Genomic DNA, 19,422 nt, shown 5'->3' on the forward strand with positions numbered 1-19,422 from the left:
TGCCCAGCCCTTTGCGGCCTCTGGGAATAGTTCTGACGCTCCCCTGGCGACAGTCAGGACGGGGCTGATTCACCCCCCAGCTCCCTCTGCCGGAGCCCGCGCGCGGGGCGGCCGCAGTCACGGCCACCAGGGCAGAGCCGGCGCCGGGGCCCGGCGGCGGCTGCGTGACAGGCTGCACTCCCCAGCCCCGGCACTGTGGTAATTCAAACTGATCTCATCGCCTGTCGTCACGACACGCGCTTCCTCGCTTGCACGCGGCGTAGCGTGAGAGGCTCCGGGACAGCCGGCGCGCTCACCCCTGAGCCTTCGGGTGGGCGGACGCGCCCTTCAGACCGCTTTGAGGCCCGCGATGCAGCAAGTCCCTACCCCTGGCGACAACGCCACCATCCTGCCTTCAAAAAAAAAAAAAAAAACAAAAAAAAAAACAAAAAAACCCACAAACAAACAAACAAAAAAAACCACAAACAAAACAAAACAAAAGGTCCCGGGACGTCAACAAATAACCTCACCTCCCAAGGGCTGGCCTTCGCCCTCTTTGGCCTCAGCAGGCCCTGCCCCTCACCGCCCCCTGACGCACAGCCGCCTCCCCCGCCGAGTTCGGGAGTAGACGCCAGGTCGCCCGGGTCAGTCTCCCGGCAACGCAACCCGCCTCCCGCGGGCCCCGGGCGTCCGACCGCGCCGGCTTCCCGACAGCCGGGGCGCCGTGGGGGCCCTTTTCCGGGTCTCCCTGCCGGGGGCGGGTCTCCGCGTCCCTCCTGCGCAGGACAGGCAGGGCGCGAGGCCACCAGGCGGTGCCCCGAGACCCCCCACGACCGAGAGGCCAGGTTTGGAAGGCGCCGAGGAGGCGCCGCGCCTGCTAAAGAAACCGAGAGGGGTTCGCGGGGCGAGACCGATTTGTCGCCGGCGTTCCCCTTCTCCCTCCCTCCGCCGCCCGTGGTGTTTGCTTTACAGCCGCGAAGGTGGAAACTTTTTGACGTTAAGTGGAGGGCATCACCCTCTCGGCTAAAGTCGGCGGAGGGCACGATGTGTCAGGAGTCCGGCGGAATCCGAGATTCCGCGCCGGATTACTCGGCCGGGTCGGCACGCAAGGCGGGCTCCGTGCCCTGCAGGAAACCCCGAACGAGCACGGAAGCGCCGAGAGCAGGCGGCGGGGGCGGGGCCCCCGCCGCCGGGGTTGCGTGACCTGCCGGCCGGCGGCCGCACGCACTTCGTGCTGGTGGCTGCCCTCTCCTGCCTGGCCGGCAGCGGCCGCCGCGGGGCGGGAGGCGCAGGTGCTGGAGGGCGGCACCCGGTTTCCACTTTTACAGCCCCAGCCGGGAGGGGAGTCACGCTATGTTTCTGGGAAAGGGAGTGAGTTCACCGGGGAGGACACGGCGTCTCCTTGTTATCAGAACGTGGGTAGCATTCGGTAATAAAACCCGCTCACACAGGATGTATTAGACGAACTGGGAACCGGAGCTGCTTAATCAATAAGTAATCGTGCTGGGAAAGTTTACCAAACAAAGAAAACAACAACTTTAAGAGGCAGGGCGCACAGGTGCGAAGCGTGTGACAGGCTTACACAAACAGGAACAGAGCAAGGACGGCGGTTTCGGGAGGCCCTTTTGTCCACTCTGCACAAAGATGAATAAGAGAGTCTAGATTCCGTGCGTGTTGTTATTCCTCCTCGAAGCGTTCCTTCCAGTGTTTTATTTCAAAATCAGAAGTACCTATTTCCCTGGAATACTGAATGTAGAGAGACTTCTTTTACGTGTCTACTGAAGAGTCCCAAGCGCATTTAAAAAAGAGAAGACGACAGACATCCAAGCTCCTTGTCAAGATCATGAGAAAAAGTGTTTTTCGCTCAGATATCTATTTACGTAACTCATATGTTTGTAGATATCTAGATAAATGAAGTTTGGAGGGCAGAACAAAAATATTAACACCAAAATAGTTTAACACACAAAACCACTCCGGTGGACTAAAAGCTTTCAGCTTATCTGCTATTTATTTATAAATTTTTATATGGTGGATCTAAGCTCTTATTTATTTCCCTCTTACTCTTTCTCTCAGACCTATGGTGCCTAGTGACACACGCATTGATTTTTGTTATACAAGTAACGTATTATTGAAGAGGAGGATTTTCCTGGGTTAGGATACCTGCCGTAAACTAGGAAACTTCTTCAAAATACTCGTATTTACCTCCCAACTTATCACATGTTTAAAGGGTGAGCAAGGTTCACTGTTCACTTTTAAAATGTTTTCCCAGTCAACTGATCCTTACTTAAGTGTATTTGGGGATGTTTATTTTGTCTGCCCAGCAGTCTGTTTCCTCTGGGGCAGAACTGCCCCTTTACTGTTCTAGGCATATAATTAGAAAGGGAAGTTCATCATGTGTGGCCTTGCCTACCTGATCTTCACAACTGGTCAGGAGGCATGTACCTGCTATCTCCTAGCTTCAGCAATTTGGTCAAAGGATTGCTGTATAACTTAAGTGTGCCAAACAGTTATTTCCTGGCATTTTTCTAACTGGTGGTTGGGAGCAGCGTCCTCCTCTTTGCCTCTTGCTGACAAATCTGGACTGTCAGCCACTGTGCAGACACTGTAAAAGAAGAGAGCCAACCTGCATTAAGTGGTAAACTCAAAGGGCTGAGACGCACCATGATTATTACAGTTCAAGAATCCATATCTGAAGTTCTCAAAGAAGTCCTGTTTTCCTGCTTTCTTGAAGCTTGGTTATTCAGCTCTTGTTGACTCTGTGAGGTACTCTGGTATCCTAAGAAAATATACATCTATAGACACAAATAACAGAATGTATATTTAGAATACTACTTGGAAAACTTATTTTTTGGATTGATAATATTGTTTTTAACTTGCTTTTTTTTCACAGAACAATCCATTGGGACATTAGTTACCAAGCAACGATATCATCATTTCTTTAAAAGATGCACAACCTTGATATTTGGTATATCAGTTTATTTCACATTTTGATTTTTCCAACTTTTAAGCATTAAACAAGACTGTGATGAACACTAAATATATGTACTAATAAGAAAGAACTTTCCCAGAAGCTTCTGGCAGCCTTCTCATGGAGACTGTTTGATGAGAATTGAGTCATAGGCCCATTTGTTTATCTATCTATCTAATCTTTCCTTCCTTCCTTCCTTCCTTCCTTCCTTCCTTCCTTCCTTCCTTCCTTCCTTCTCTCTCTTTCTAAGATTTATTTATTTGAGAGAGACAGAGAGCAAAACAGAAAGCACAAGCCAGGGGAGGGGCAGAGAGTCTCAAGCAGAGAGTCTCAAGTCTCCTATGGAGCCAGGAGCCTGACCTGGGGCCCTATCCCATGACCCCTGAGATCAAGACCTGAGCTGAAACCAAGAGACTGAGGCACCCAGGTGACCCAACAGGCCCATTACTGATTTAAATCACTGGTAAAGGGAAAGGGGCTAGCAGAGATGACCTAATCTGAGCTGTTTCCTGGAGTTGGGCTGATTCACTTGGGTTGAGGGTAGGGGGAGGAGGTCTAGATTCCTGAACAAAAGGAAGAATGGGACTCAGATGTCCACTACAATAGTTTTGAACATTTCAAGGTGTTCACAATATATGTATTATTTTTTTACACTAAAAGCAATGTTTAAGACTGCTATTGCTCTACACCCTTGCAAACCAGGGCTACTATAAGTATTTTAATTTTTTAAATCTATTTAATAGATCCGGTAATCCTATTTGATATTTTTTTATCAATAATTTGTAAGAAAATATCTTTAAGATGATCCACAACTCCTTGTTTAGTGGAATCAAATCATTCTATTAATAGAAATATAACAAAATGACAGGAAAATTGTTATAATTTGACACCTATAAATTCCACTTACCTAAAATTATAGGTACAGAAACATGAACTTCATCTCTACAAAGGTAGAATGAAATAACTTCTGCCAATCACTTATGAAAACACACGTTAGACTCTTACATGCTTCATTAGAATGCTATGGAAATCTCAGAAATAAGCTATAATTTCATTAAACAAGCAAATTCTACAAAAGCTGTTTTTAAATATATAAGGCAGTTCTCAATTATCAGTCTTTGAATTCATTAACATTTATTATAGGCTATATATTTGATGCTAAGAGTTTAAAGAGTTAGCAGGGGCATATATTTGAGCATCAAATTCATTACAAGAGTTTTAGTCAGTTACGTGAGAGCTTTGTTCTTTTGTTTTTAAATATGTTCATGAAAGTAAATGTATCCTGGGGATGTATTGGACAGCATATTGATGATAGTTAATAATACTGTATTTTATATTTGAAAAGTTGCTAAGAAGATAGATCTTAAAAGCTCTCATCACAAGAAAAACAGTTTGTAATTATGTGTGGTAATGGATGTTAACTAGAATTATTGTGGTGATTATTTCACAATATATACAAATATTGACTCATTATATTATGTACCTGGAACTAATAAAATGTGAAAAGTCGATTATATTTCAATAAAAATAAATATACTCATGTAAAAAATATTTTTTAGAAGATTTTATTTATTTGACAGAGACACAGCGAAAGAGGGAACACAAGCTTGGGGAGTGGAAGAGAGAGAAGCAGGCTTCCTGCTGAGCAGGGAGCCTGACCATGGGGCTGTGGAGCTCCATCCTAGGACCCTGGGATCAACACCTGAGCCGAAGGCAGACGCATACCAACTGAGCCACCCAGACACCCATCATGTAACAAATATTAAAGTATACTTGGCAGATAGTACATTTTTGGGTAAGGCTCTTGTCAGTAGTGAATGGCCACAAGAGAATATACTTACAATCACTGAAGTTTTTGCTATACTGCCTGACTTACTTTTAATATTTGAGAGTAGACATTTATCACTTAAAGGCTTGATGTCTCATTGGAAATTTGTTCAATAATTCTATTCTCAGGGCTAAAAAGAATTCAATATAGAATTTATTACTGTATAGATCACAACACATTTGAACTCCTAGAGAGAGATGCTATTTAAACATTGTGACTTTCATTTTATTAGGTACTCAAGTTTATACTGCACATACGATGGATTAAAAAATATACAGAGCAAAACCCCACAAATAATATTTTGTGGCCAAAGCTACCTCTAGACCGGTTATTTGGAATTCAAAATATACAAAGCTGCTTTACAAAGGAATCTGCAACTTTAAATGTTGATTAGCACTTACAAAAACAGTATTAGGGAAAAGAAAAATCTAATCCACATCTTGGTGAGAATAAAGTGTGTTGGGGTAAGTACAACAAAGCAAGTAGTCACTTGTAGCTGGCCTCTTTTTTGAAAACTGGAAGCTGTATCAGAAAAGTTATAAAAAAAAGTAAGTCTATGACAAAGTTGTTTCCAGAATTCAATACTTTTTGAGTATTTACATGTGTTACTACTCCACAGTAGGCTGATGCCTAGTGGGTACTGACTGCCCAACAGAGTCAACTAACACAATACATGAGGCCCAGGTACTTCTGCTTATACTTTTCACTCCAAGTACACTTCAGTGTTCACATGTTGGACCTTGCCCTTGGCCATTTCCATCATTTGGGTAAAAGTAATAAGAAGGATCTGACTGAGTTATGTTTGGAAGGCTTCTCAATAAATGAGACATTGTGTATGAAGTGACTGGCACACAGAAAGAGCCCAATAAATGTTAGTTTTTAAAAAATTCTGCAATTGCATTGGATAGATCCCAGAAATAGCAGTGAAATCCATGGTTGCTCCCACCTGGGAGGCCTGTATTACAACTGTTTTATTCAAACTTTGAGGCATTAGTATGGAACTGTGTTCTGGTTAACAAGATAAAAATAAAGCTGGGTAACTATAATTTTGCCAAGCTCCTTTTGGTACAGTTCTGAACTCACTTTGAAATTAGCAATCTTGGGGAGACTTCCTGATATTTTCATCAGACTTGCTGACGAAGTACCTATTCTTCCATATGCTTTTTATGGAGGGAGGGAAGGGGGTTATACTATTACCAAAATGAATGGGATGAATGACAGTGCCTTGATGGATCAATATCTTAGGTAAATTCATGATAGAAACAAAAGCACAGACACTGTGTTCTCATAAATATTACTACTACAACACAAAGGTCTACAGACATTGTGGAAAGCTTTTAGTCACTTTAGACTAAACTTTAGGCTCTTTAGACTCTTCTTCCAAAACCAGGGAATATATTTTTTTCTCTCAGGGGTCACTGACCCACAGGGGAAAACAAATAATAAAGGGTCTCATAGAAGTTGAAAAAGAACTTAATTATCACTGGATTACTTTATAAAGTCACAGTGAAAAGTGAAACTTACATGATTTAAAATTTAAGAACAGAATAACACAAAACTTTATTCAGTATGTTTAATGATAGGAACATTTTAAATTCTACTTCAGTTCCAGTATAGCCAATAATGGGGTGAAGAAAAGTAGTGGAAAAACAAAAAAGAAAAGAAATTCAGAGGGAGAGGAGAGATTGAGATCAACAGAGAGCCAAGAATAAACACACAAGACCCTGAGGAGAGGCTTATTGGATTTCTTTTTTAAAAAAGTAACAACTTGTCATAACTCTTCATCTGTACTGTGGTCTTCAGGGATAACGCCTTTCACTGCTACTTTTTAACAAACGCTATTCTTCACAATTTATTAACTCTCTTTATCCTTGAAATTCTTACTGGGCCTACTGCTCCCTGTTCAGAACTTTCTCTGACGATGATAATGTTCTAAATATGGGTAGTCTGATGCTGTGGCAATATATGACTACTGAACACTAGTACTGTGGCTAGTGCAATAAAGGAATTTTTAAATTTCATTTTAATTAGTCAGGCGTGGCTATCTAATTGGACAGTGCAGGTCTAAGGGACGTTTGTGGTGTGGACACTTATGGTGGGAGGAAAACTGGTCTCAAGGCTATGTAGAGATGAGTAAGGACAGATGAAATTAAATCACAGAATGAATTACAGCCTTTCAGCTGTATCTTCTTCCACCCTTAAGGTGTTTCCTTTCCTTATCATATATAAGAAGTACTCAATAAATATTATTGGTGATAACCATATTACTAGCCAAACTAGCCTCAGAAAAGTCACCTTGCTTTAGATGAACAGTTTCTGTTCCAGATAAAGCACTCAGTGGACCTAGATGAACTCCTTTTTTTGTGCCTCATGTGTAAACCCCATTACTGAGAACAATCCTGCCTTCCTTGTCCCTCAAAGAAACATGCTGAACATAAACAGCTGTTGAAAGTCCTTTGCACTTCTCATAAGCATGCCCTACCTGATCACTTTGTTGGCTGTCCTCTACTCCCCTTAACCTCTTCAGTCCTCTTGTTGCTTACCTTTTCCAAATGGAGAAAAACGCTCTTTGAGGGGGTGGAAACTCAAAGTCGTTGGTAGGCGTTGGGGCAGAAATATCTGCCAGGTTAAGTGTACAGGGTATATCTGTCTCTAAGACTTTGAGGAACAAGGCTTTTAGGAGTGTTCACTACTTCATGCTGTCATTTTCATTAATAAACAGCTCTCACCAGCAGTTTGACTACCATTTCAGCACTGCTCTGCATGGTTTGGTCACCTCTAAATCTATAGGTTTGAACTAGTTTTCTCTTTCTTAAACCTTACTTCATTTGAAAGTAACAGGTCTCTTTCCATGCTAGTGAGCCACATATGATTTTTCTTGTAAGAGCTGCATTTTCGACCTCATATAATCTTCGGAAAGGCGAGATTGGGACTATTGATGAGTCACTTGAAAATCACACCAATAGCTGTCCCTACCTGGGTTAGTCACAGAATCACCCCATTCCGGTATGCAGTGCTTGTCTCTTAGTAGTGGGTCATTAATAAACACTTGCTTTATGAAGGAAGAGAAGTAAGTCACGTGCAAAGCTAAGCAGCCTCCTGTAAATAACTTGTGTACGAGGGCAGTCTCAAGGTATGAGTCTTACTACATCCCTAGTACTTTGGGCTATGAAATTTCTAACGCCTTCCCAACTGCCCTCGTGGCAATGCCAATGACCAGAGCTTCCCTTTATACTCCTGACCTCTTCAACTGGCTTCTCTCCTCGTGGCGCTCAATATTATAATTGCCCACTGCTGTGTCCACTTTGCGGGCTCTAGAGCCAGGGATCAGAGGTACAGGGACCTAGACCACCACTGCAGGCTGCCTCTCTCCAACCCACTTGAACCTAGGGACATTTCTCTTCTCAGCAGCTTCTACTAGGACTCCAGCCCGCCCTCCCCCACGTTGTCCTTTGCGCCTTCCTTCCCTCACACAGCACTCGGTATAAGACCAGCCCCCCCTCCCTCCCCGCAAACCCCGTCGTGAGCTTTCCGGCTTTCGCTCGGCGCGTGGGGCCCGAGGCGTGGCAAGGGAGCCCCGCTCTGCGTTGGCGAACGGCGTGGGCCGTGACGTCACTGCGCCCTGACGTCGAGCCGACGTGTAGCTTGGTCTCCCGGGAGACCGCGAAAGCCGTTCGCACTTGGAGTGGAGGTCTAGGTGAGACAATGAATGACTTCCTTGAGTCCCCCCCCGGCCTATCCAGTCCTCGGGACGCAGTTCCGGAGCGGAGGCGTGCTGACACCGGGGGAGAGGGCCGGAAAGCTGAGCCGCGACGCCGCGGCGAGGGAATGTGGCCCCGAGCGTCGCCCCCGCACCCCTTCGCGGCCCCTGCACAGCTTCCGCGAGCCCGCTTGGCCCCGGCGTCCTCTACCGAGAGCGCAGCTAGTCCTCCGCCCTGCACCCTCCTCCTTCCTCCTGGCACAGCAGGTCCCGAGGGTACGGGGTTAGAAGGGGACGGGTTTCAAAATCAGCAGTTTTAGCTGGCCTTGCAGTTGGTTTCTATTTGGAAAATCCCGCCGCTTCAGGAATGTCTTAGAACGTGAGCTTCGTTTCACCTGAACGTGACCTCGTTTGCGGGTGATTCACACCAGGGGAAGGGTGTGTTTACGGAAGGGTCCGAAAGCTGAACGTGAGTTAATGGCCCAACGTGACACTGCTGTGAGGAAGGGAATCGGAAGTGAACAATCCAGGACGTTCCTGTGTTTTCGACATCTTCCTCGTGATCCTGTTAAGAGAGCAGGTTCACAAATACTTAGTGTTTGCTGCCAGTTTCACCACACCTCTTGCTCAAGGGCAGCCTGCATGTATGTAATGTGCAAGAATAAAAAAACTGACTTCATAAAACGTGCAAAATAATATAAGAGTGAAGTAATAATTTTAAAAATTGCCATGTTGCCAAAGGGGAAAGAGACTTTCCCCCTCCCTTTCTTGAGAAACTTTGTATTTGTGAATGTTTCCACTGTTCCTTTAATACCTATGCAATTTTTTAAAAGACTCAATTTTTCTTGAGGACTTGAGGAAAATTTCTTTAAAATGTAAACATCAAGGAAGCTATCTCCTGTCACCTTGGGAATTTCACCTAGGCTCCTTACATCAGTACTAAGGGCTCTGTCATAGAGATTTGTATTCCTTAAAACAGTCGCAATTAACTAGCGCAGATAGCTTCTTCAATTACTAGGTAAATTGAAAACAAACTATGAAATTGTATAACAGACTGTACTGAGAACGAGTTACCGTTTCTCTTGAGAAGATGTATGTAATGGATTGTATCTACATAGCTATATAAAAAAAGTGGGGTTACTTTATGTCTTTGTAGTCTCATTAGCAGATTGGCTCTGATGTGCATCACAATCTAGTTAAATGCTTATTCAGTAATAAGACTGTTTTCTTCCTGCATTGTGGAGAGATTTTTCTGGGTTGGCAGTATTTAATTCTTCAGTAATCAGAACCTGCCAGATTTCCCCACTTGCTATAATAAGGCTACAAAGTTGGACTAGCTTTAGAGATAAAGAGGGTACTAAACAAAAACTGTTCCACTGGTCCCTTGTTTATACTGTCACTAGATTCATACTCTCAAATAATTTTATGGGTGGAATTTAAAAAGGAGATTTCGTTGTTAATTTTAGGAAAAATTCTACTCCCACCAGAGTTTAATTAAGGTGATGCCATCTTATTTTACTGATGGTGAGTCCATTGTAAAATGACAGAAGAGAGAATAATGAGCCTTCTGTGAATAATGAGCTCTTGCCACATCAGAGACAGTCTGCTGAACATCAGATTATTATGTACTTGGCTATGTGGGCCTATGTTAGCTATGTCAGTTAACATTACGCTCATAGTTAACTCCAGTTAACTTTACCACATACATACATTATCTTTATATGGGAAGACAGTTCATTAGTTATTTGTTTTTAAAAAGCATCTCATTAAAACAGCAGGCTTTGTGTTAACACAGGGGATGAGGAATTTTCTTTCCAACAATGGTTGCATGATTTAAAAAAAAAATACTGCTACTACAGAAATTTTTGTCAACTACAATTTCCCTAACACCTTGTAGTGGCTGAGGTTGCTGTCTCTGATAGCGTACTCCACCTCCAGTCTATCTTTGTGTCAAAATCATGCTCTGATCAAAAGCAAACGGCTTCAGGAAGCCTTCCATAGTTTCCAATTCCCACCCGAAAGATAAGACAGGTTTCTTTTCTGAACTCCTAGGTTGTTCCTTCTCTACCACTCCTGGTCCTCACTTTCTTCCTTGCTATGGAATTGTGCCTGTTCATACTCTGCTGCCCTCTTTCTACTCCTCACTCCTTAGATGTATATATAAACATTTCTTACGAAACTGGACTGTGTATTCTCTCTCCATAGTTGGGAAAGATTAAAAAAAAAACAAAACAAAACCCCGAAAGTACTTCCTTCATTCACCTTGTGTAGTTATAACAAAGTAGATAGAATTTTATGTTGAGTTCTTTTATTAGAAAATGAAAATCCAGGGACGCCTGGATGGCTTAGTTGGTTGGACGACTGCCTTTGGCTCAGGTCATGATCCCGGAGTCCCGGGATCGAGTCCCGCATCGGGCTCTCAGCTCCATCTGACTTTCTCCTTGCTCATGCTCTCTCTCACTGTCTCTCTCTCAAATAAATAAATAAAATCTTTAAAAAAAAAAAAAAGAAAATGAAAATCTGGGGCACTTGGGTGGCTCAGTGAGTTAAACCCTCTGCCTTCGGCTCAGGCCATGGTCTCAGGGTCCTGGGAGCGTGGGTCTCTCTGGTCGGCGGGGAGCCTGCTTCTCCCTCCTGCTCTCTGCCTGCCTCTCTGCCTACTTGTGATCTCTGTCTGTCAAATAAATAAATAAAATCTTTTAAAAAAGAAAATGAAAATCTATTAAAGTAAAATATCTGCATAAAATTATGTAAATGTTCATCTTAAAACGAACACTTCTCATGCTCTGATGCACTGATCTTCAGTGCCTGCAGATGATATTTAACTTGATAACTGTTTTTTCATACTTCATCCTTTAAACCAGCATTTGTGTCACAATTGTTTTTCCTATCTGCTGAACTAAACTACTATATTTAGATATTTTTCTGTTAAGTTTTTGAACCCCCCTTTTATAAGGGAACAGAAATAAATGGGCCTGTTTAAAATTTTAAGCTATACTTACTCTGTATTTGCAAAACAAATCATTAGTAGTAAGCCACCACAGAAACTACAATTAGACTATAAAGTTATAAAGAAAGAGAAGTTTTCTAAGTTGTCTGTTATCTTTTCCATTCTAGTGGCCTAATAACTGAGAAAAGCCCAGTTGTTTGTACCTTTTAACATTGAGTTGACGAAATAACTGTTGAAAGTTATCACCATTCATCTCTGAGTACTCCCAAGAACTTAAATCTTTTAATTCAAATTTTATTCACATTGTTTCAATTCTGATTATTGCTATCAATGTTTTTAGATTATTTTACTTGAGAACTCACATTTTGGGAAATTATGGATCGTCACATCCCCATGCATGCATTACCTGAAGAAATCCAAAAGGTATGATATTGTGTTATTACAGCATAACATTAAGAACATTTTAAGGTAGTTAGTTATAAAACCTGGGAGAATGATTTTAGAGGTTTTACACTTATTTTCGTCAGGGCATCTGCAATGAACTGATGGAGTGGTTAAGGAGAATAATCATAATGGCCAAACTGTAGAGTTCAATTCAGTGCAAAGAATGTTTAACCTGTGAAGGAGACTTCTTTAATTCCAGCATAGTATTTGACCAGGTATTTGTGGAGCTTTTGTGGAATGTCCAAATACTAAGGTACTTTTCTTGTAGCTTTTCAGGAGAAGAAAGCTTGTAAAAAATGGAAATACATGGCCCTGTTTAAAATTTTAAGTGAACCTTATTCTGTATTTGCAAAATGGATAATTAGTAGTAAGCCATTATAGAAACTACAATTACTTTGTAACTTTTTGTTACAAACGCTAAATGTTGGTGTCTCTCTCCATATAAAGGTCTATTTCGGTTTCATCTTAATTTTTGCCACTTATCATGTACCAGACACTGTTTTAAAACCTTTCATATATATCTGCTCATTGAATCTGATTAACATCAATTTTTCTTTACAGTTTCTATCCTCCTTCCCTCCCTGTGAGTTCCTATCTGTCCTCAGGCAGAAGCATTTATCCTATATTTAGTTTGGCAATGCATACATTGTTAACAGTTTAATTTTTAAAATATCTCTTTGAAACTGATTGACAAATTGTGTATTGAAACCTCAAATATTAACTATCATTAATCATTAAGGTTTTTTAGTAAATCTACAGTCAACTCTTAATTAACCACCAATCCATTACTTTTTAATTAAAAATTGCAGTCATATCTCAGATATGCTTTTATCCTTTGTGCACATTGCTTTGGGCTGCCTGTTAGCATTAATCATTCCATTGATTTAACTTGATGCTTAATGTTACTGCGTGTCCTTCGGATTTATGTAAAATGCAACCTAGCAGGAGCTGGAAGGGAAAAGACCCAGAAAAAAACCTTTTAAGCCATTGCATTTCATTTTCTTCACCTTTTAAGTTGCATGTAAGAGATAATAAGCACACAGAGAGCTTAGCCATGCTATATTTATCTGAGAAATGGTACTCGTATATGTTTGAAGACATGGTATATTCTTCCTCTCTCACTCAACTGAATTCCTTCCATTGTGCTAGGCTGGTATGGTAGAGATTAAGAGAAACAGAACGAAATAGTCTGAAAGAAACAATACCCACACTGCAGATCCCGAAGAAGAGGATATATAATGACATGAAAAAATTACTCTAAAAGATAGTTTATGATTTAAATGTCATATAAAGTAGTATCTTCTTTGAGAATGGAGAGGTGGCAGGCAAGGGAGAGGAATCCCTGGTATTGGGATGGTCACATAAGGAGCTTTATGTGGGGGATAGAACTGGAATAGGTCCTTGAAGGCAGAGTATTTCTATAGACAGATGGGAACAGGATATGCTAGGCCAGGGTAACAGAAGCTTGCTGGTGAGAAAAAGCTGGCCAAGTTAGAGGATGTTTAACAATGTAAATGTTTTGAATACATGAAAGACTATGTATTTATTTTGACTATTGTTATAAGAGTTGCAGAATGCTTTTTTCTCATGTTTAAGTTACTATATAAGTAAATTGTTTAAAAAAGATAAAAACCAAACCTTTCATAAATCTGCAGTTATATTCTTTTTTTTTTCAAAGATTTTATTTATTTATTTGACACAGAGAGAGATCAGAAGTAGGCAGAGAGGCAGGCAGAGAGAGAGGAGGAAGCAGGCTCCCTGCTGAGCAGAGAGCCTGATGCGGGGCTTGATCCCAGGACCCTGGGATCATGACCTGAGCGGAAGGCGGAGGCTTTAACCCACTGAGCCACCCAGGCACCCTGCAGTTATTCTTATGGCAGGAATGGCAGGCAGCTGTCCATACAGTGCAGAGAAGGGACATCAAGAGAAACTCAGCTGCCTAAGGCCCTGGACAATTATGCTGATTGTAGCCCTTTTCTGCTGAATGTTTAGAATGTAAAGTGCAGCTCTGTACTTTTGCAGACCTAAGTTAGATACATTTATACCACAAATATTTATCAAGTGCCTATTATGTGCTAGACACTGTTCTGGATACTTGATTAAAAAGCAGTGAAAATGTGTACATGTAGCCACAGCCTATTAAGCACAATCTAAGAACAAATCAGTTATTTGTTTTCCACAACTTCTTACCAACCTGTGATTCCTCTAGATTGTCCAAATGTAACTTGTTAAATTGCTCACCGATCAGGCGGTCTATCTATTTAGTCAGCTTGCATACATCATTCTGTACAGAACCATGTTAAATAGATAAATAGCTTATAGTGGTAATAGGAATACTTCAGATTAGAACCATTTCATTATTTTTTTTTCAGTTTTTTTATATTAAGTTTTTATTTTAATTTCAGTACAGTTGACATACAAGTGTTATATTAGTTTTAGGTATACGTTTTAGTGTTCAACAATCCTAGAACCATCTCATTATTAATATGAAGAAAACAAATCATTTTTTCCACCATGGCTTTGAAATTGTGCTCATTTCTTTATTAGATAAACAAGTACGTGAGGTGTGTTGGTCAGTATGTGGTGACAAGTTTTTCAAAGGTTTATTTATTTATTTATTTATTTATTTGTTCTTCTGTTAACTTTTTGTGTTAGTTTTTATGCTGGTTCTTCTTTCTAGAGAAGCCCCTGCTGTGTTTCCTTTTTTTCCCCTCTTGTGTGTAGGCAAGGAAGGTTAGTGTAGAAATTAGGAAAGAAAAGGTGAAATTTTCCTATCTCTTTCTTTCTGTACTTTTGCTATATGATCAGGAAATAGATGGTCAATAAATCCCTTGAAAGATATATGATAAAGAATGTGAAAATGTACTATATTGTACTATTAATAGCAAAATCGTAGTAATTGAAAGAGTTGCAAGAATAAGTAAAGGTGGGGACAGGTGTGAAGAACGCTGATGACAACCAGCTACAGTTAGAGAACCCATTTCCTGATTAGAAGCCTACAATTGTTAAATTAGCTCCCCCGATCTCATCTTCTTAGGAAATCTTAGAGAAGAAAGAATAAAATAATCTTTTTGACTCCCATTCCTAACTCTTTCTGCCTTTTTCATAGTTTCCGACTGAGCATAAAACACACCTCAGACATCCATATCTCTCAGTGGAAGAAAATGTAAAACAGGCCCGTGGGCTGGACAGCAGGACCACACTTGTCCACTTTGTCTGCTGCTAGACTATGGTTCTCTTCTGAATGTTCTTAGACTGTATCTCTAAATCTACTCTCTCTAGACTGACCTAACCCCTGCCTGTGTCCGATCTCCCGTATCCAACAGCTTTGCTTGAATTTTCATCCAGTGTTCTGGAAGAATGCACTTGGTCTAAGTTTAGAATTGCCACAATTTAAAGCTAAAACAACGCTTCTAAATCAGCAAAGTAATAATTCTTTCTTTATTCCCTTTCTGAATGTCAACTGATGTGAGGGACAGGTGGGCTTTTGTTTTTAGAAAAGGAAGCAATGAACAACTTTCCTTTTGCTGATTTCATTAGGGGACATAAGCAGAAGTCAAAATAACTCCAACAAGCTAATGGAAAAATTAGTTTTTTTGCAAAAGTAGAAATGATCTCTTGCTTTTTTTTTAAATGGTGACAAAATGAACACTTGTAATAGGATTTTAGCTTCAGAAGATATTTATTACCACAGAACACAAAGTAAAATAAAGAGACCAGAGTTGTTTATTTTACAAATCAGAAGTGGTGCTGCAAGGGCTGGAGAGCACACTGTTCTTTCTGGGATAACAATCCCTTTCTCTAGAGTAACAGCTCATTTTGTCCTGTTTCAGTAAAGTAATTTTAGTACTTTGGGACTTTGAAATTTATTCAGAATAACAGTTTTATATTTCCAAGCACAGATTGTCATTGCCAGAAAAAATAAAACGTAATTTTCTAGGTCATTTTGGGCCACTGTGGCTAGGGTCAGATTTGGTGTTGAGTTAAAGTAGAAAAAGAAAGAGAATATAGTCATAGAAATGTTAGCACTAGCATCCTGGAAGAGTGATATTTGTATGTGGGTGTATGTGTGTTGTGATTTTAAGCAGTCGTAGTTTTAAAACTTAATGACAAAAGAAATAGGAAGCATTGTAATTTTTGGAGAGACTATTCAGTTAATATTGTGATCCAAGATAGTTCGTTAGGAAAAACAGTTTTTTTTTTTTTTAAATAGTACTGTGAATCTTGAAAACTCTGCATCTGTCAATCTGTAGTCCAAAATACCTTTTTTTTTTTTTTTTTTAAAGTCCAAAATACTTTTGTTGGCTGGCTGCAGAGAGTCATAGAGTCTAAGGTGAGGTTTCCCAGTGGAAAAATAGGTATTGGGGGAAATACACTTTGGAAGTATATTTATATAAACTGAGTGTGTCATGTCTAATTTATATGTGAAGCCAACATTTCTTAAAATTGCTCAATAAAATTTCTTTATGGGTTAATCTCTGTATTTCAGATTTATTTTTACTCTTATTATTTTAAAAGTAAGCTTCTTATTTTGAGATCATTGTAGATTCACATGTAGTTGCAAGAAATAATACCAAGAGATGACAGCTTCTTCTTCCCCAGCCCCCTCTTCTTTCCCCAGTTTCCCCTAGTGGTAATATCTGGCAAAACTGCAGTCTCATGACCAGGATATTGACATTGATACAGTCAGGGTGTAGAACAGTTCTATCACAACAAGGGGTCCTCATGTTGCCCTTTAATAGCCACACTCACCTCAGCCTACCTCTTCACACACCTCCACTACCCCATCTCCCACACCTAATTCATGACCCCTGGGAAACATTAATCTCCAAGAATTATGTTATCTAAATGGAATCAAGCAATATGTAACCTTTTGGGATTCCATTTTCCCCTCAGTGTAATTCTCTGAAACTTTATTCAGGCTGTTGCATGTATTATTAGTTTATTCCTTTCTGCTGCTGAGAAGTATTCCAGGGATGAAGGCACTGCAGTTTAACCTGTCGAAGGACGTCTGGGTTTTTTCCAGTTTTTGACTATTATGTATAAAGCTGTAAATATTCATGTGCATGTTTTTATGTGAACATATGTTTTCATTTTCCTGGGATAAATGCCCAAGAGTACAATTTCTACAGTAGTTGAATTGTACAGTAGTTGCATGTTTAGTTTTTTAAGACACTGTCAAACTTTTCCAGAGGTCTGTCCCATTTTGCATTCTCACCAGCAATGTATGAGTGAGCCACCTTTTCTGCATCTTTACCAGAATTTGATGTCATTAGTGTTTATATTAGCTTTTTGGATAGGTATATAGTGATACCTCATTGTAGTTTTAACTTGCATTTTGTAATGGCTAATGATGAATGTCTTTCCATGTGCTTATTTGGCGTCTGTATATATCTTCTTAAGTGAAGTCTCTCTTCATGTCGTTTGACCATGTATTTTCTAATTGGAATTTTTTTTAAACTGTTGAGTTTTGAGAGTTCTTGTGTAATCTAGATAATAGTCCTTTGTCAGATATGTGATTTGTAAATACTTTTTCCCTAGTCTATAGCTTGTCGTTTTATCCTCTTCACAGGGTCTTTTGTAGAACAAGAGTTTCAGATTTTGATAAAATCCAGCTTACCAGTTTTTCCATTTATGGATTATGCTTTTGGTATCAATAAGAATTTGGTATCAATAAGAATTCTTTGCCTAGAAAATCCTGAAGATTTTCTCCTAGGTTTTTTTTTTCCTTCTAAAATTATATTTTTATGTTTTACATTTAGGTCCATAATCATTTTGAGTTAATTTTTGTATCCGGTATGAGTTTAATATAAGTCTGTTCATTCGTTCCTTCTTCCCTCCCTCCCTCACTCTCTTCCTCCCTTCCTTCCTCCCTCCCTCCCTTCCCTCCCTATTTTCTTCCTTACCTCCTTCCTTTTAACCTATGAGTATCCAATAGTTCCATCACCATTTGTTGAAAAGGCTGTCTTTCGTTCACTGAGTTGCTTTCGGACCATTGCAAAAAACCAGTTTGGCATATTTATGCAGATCTATTTCTGGGTTTGCTATACTGTTCCCTTGATCTTTGTGTCCATCGCTCTGTTAATACCACACAGTCTTGATTGCTATAGTATGTCTTGAAATCAGGTAAAATGATTCTTTCCACTTCATTTTTTTCAAGATTGTTTTAGCTCTTCTGGTTCCTTCGCCTTTCCATATAAATTTGAGAACAATCTCGTCTATATCTTTAAAACATTTTGCTGAAATTTTGCTGAAAGAATTACATTAAGCCTATATATATAAATTTGGGGACAGTTGCTATTTTTTAAAGATTTATTTATTTATTTATTTGACAGACAGAGATCACAAGTAAGCAGAGAGGCAGGCAGAGAGAGGGGGAAGCAGGCTCCCTGCCAAGCAGAGAACCCAATGTGGGGCTCGATCCCAGGACTCTGAGATCATGACTTGAGCTGAAGGCAGAGGCTTTAACCCACTGAGCCACCCAGGCGCCCCAGCAATTGCTATTTTTAATATTTTGAGTCTTCAGTATGTTTTTCTGTATATTTGGATCTTCTTTGGTTTTTTTTATCAGCATTTTATAGTTTTTAGCATATAAGTACTGTATATGTTTTGTTAGATTTACGCCTAAGTATTTCATTTTTTTGAGCAATCAGTTTTGTATTTTTAATTTCCCTGTCCATGTGTTCACTGGCAGTCTGTACAAATATAATTAGTTTTTGTACGTTATTCTTCGATTATTGATCTTGCTTGAACTTATTCTAATTTTATTGTAGATTCTTGGGACTTTCTATGTAGACAATCATGTCCTCTCAAATAGGGACAGTTTTCTTTTCTTTTTCTTTTCCTTTCCCTTTTCTTTTCTTTCTTTTTTTCTTTCTTTCTTGTATGTATACCATTTACTTCTTCTTGCCTTCTTGCCCTGGCTAGAACTTCTAGCAGTATGTTGAATAAGAGTGGAGAGAATGCCTTGCTACTGATATTAGAGGAAAAAACATAAATTTTCACTGTTACCTATAATGTTGGCATAGGGGTTTTTGTAGATATTTTTTGCCAGTTGATCTTCAAATTGGTGGTATAGCAGTTTGACTTATTGATAAGGAAGGGTCCTGATGGTATTATGAAATGGTCAGGTGGCCTGTATACTTAATGATTCAAGAGGTACACTGTCCTGTCTTAAAGTGTTTCTCCCAATCCTAATGAAATTCACTAGCTAGACACTCTGCATCTTTTTGAATGGAAAGCCTCTTAGAAAGGTTAACATTTTATATTGCTGTCACTCTTACCTTTGTGAAATAATTTACCTATTTTTTTCTTCCTTATTCAAGTATGAAAAGCCTGGGAGGGGTTTTGGAGCAGAGAATGCTTCAGATGGGCAGCAATAAGTAGGTTACTCGAGTGCCTTTTCTAGGTAAAGCACAAATAAGAACTTTGAAAATTAAACCTTTTAAAAATTTTGCATCATTTTTATGTTAAAATAACATATGTTAAATAACAAAATTTTTAAAGTACAAACACTGCACATGAGCAGTTTATTTTATAATTTATTTTTAAAG

The 19,422-nt window shown here is 39.9% G+C and overlaps 1 protein-coding gene and 1 long non-coding RNA gene across 8 annotated transcripts in view; one reads left to right on the forward strand and one right to left on the reverse strand.

Annotated features, from left to right (window-relative positions):
* Window positions 1-649: 649 nt before the first annotated feature.
* LEKR1 (leucine, glutamate and lysine rich 1) overlaps window positions 650-19,422 on the forward strand; it is a 197,134-nt gene continuing 178,361 nt past the window's right edge. For 2 of the 6 annotated variants that reach the window (XM_047728744.1, XM_047728761.1), the window contains exons 1-2: window positions 8,329-8,472; window positions 11,766-11,848. In XM_047728744.1, coding sequence (XP_047584700.1) covers window positions 11,801-11,848 — 48 coding nt within the window. In that variant the 5' untranslated portion in view covers window positions 8,329-8,472; window positions 11,766-11,800. Of the gene's footprint in view, window positions 2,945-8,328; window positions 8,473-8,672; window positions 8,752-11,765; window positions 11,849-19,422 lie in introns of those variants that run through there. The other 4 variants (XM_047728752.1, XM_047728734.1, XM_047728754.1 and 1 more) reach the window with 4 other exon arrangements.
* Window positions 4,585-8,260, reverse strand: LOC125099296 (uncharacterized). Of its 2 annotated transcripts, none has more exons than XR_007127094.1 (3): window positions 7,752-8,260; window positions 5,213-5,297; window positions 4,585-4,628 (listed from the first exon to the last, which is right to left on the reverse strand). It is a non-coding gene; the product is annotated as an uncharacterized LOC125099296 (long non-coding RNA). The 2 variants fall into 2 exon arrangements; XR_007127092.1 differs by having other exon boundaries at window positions 7,319-8,260.

This window comes from Lutra lutra, chromosome 1, assembly GCF_902655055.1.
Source record: "Lutra lutra chromosome 1, mLutLut1.2, whole genome shotgun sequence".
NCBI classification, from domain to species: Eukaryota; Metazoa; Chordata; class Mammalia; order Carnivora; family Mustelidae; genus Lutra; species Lutra lutra.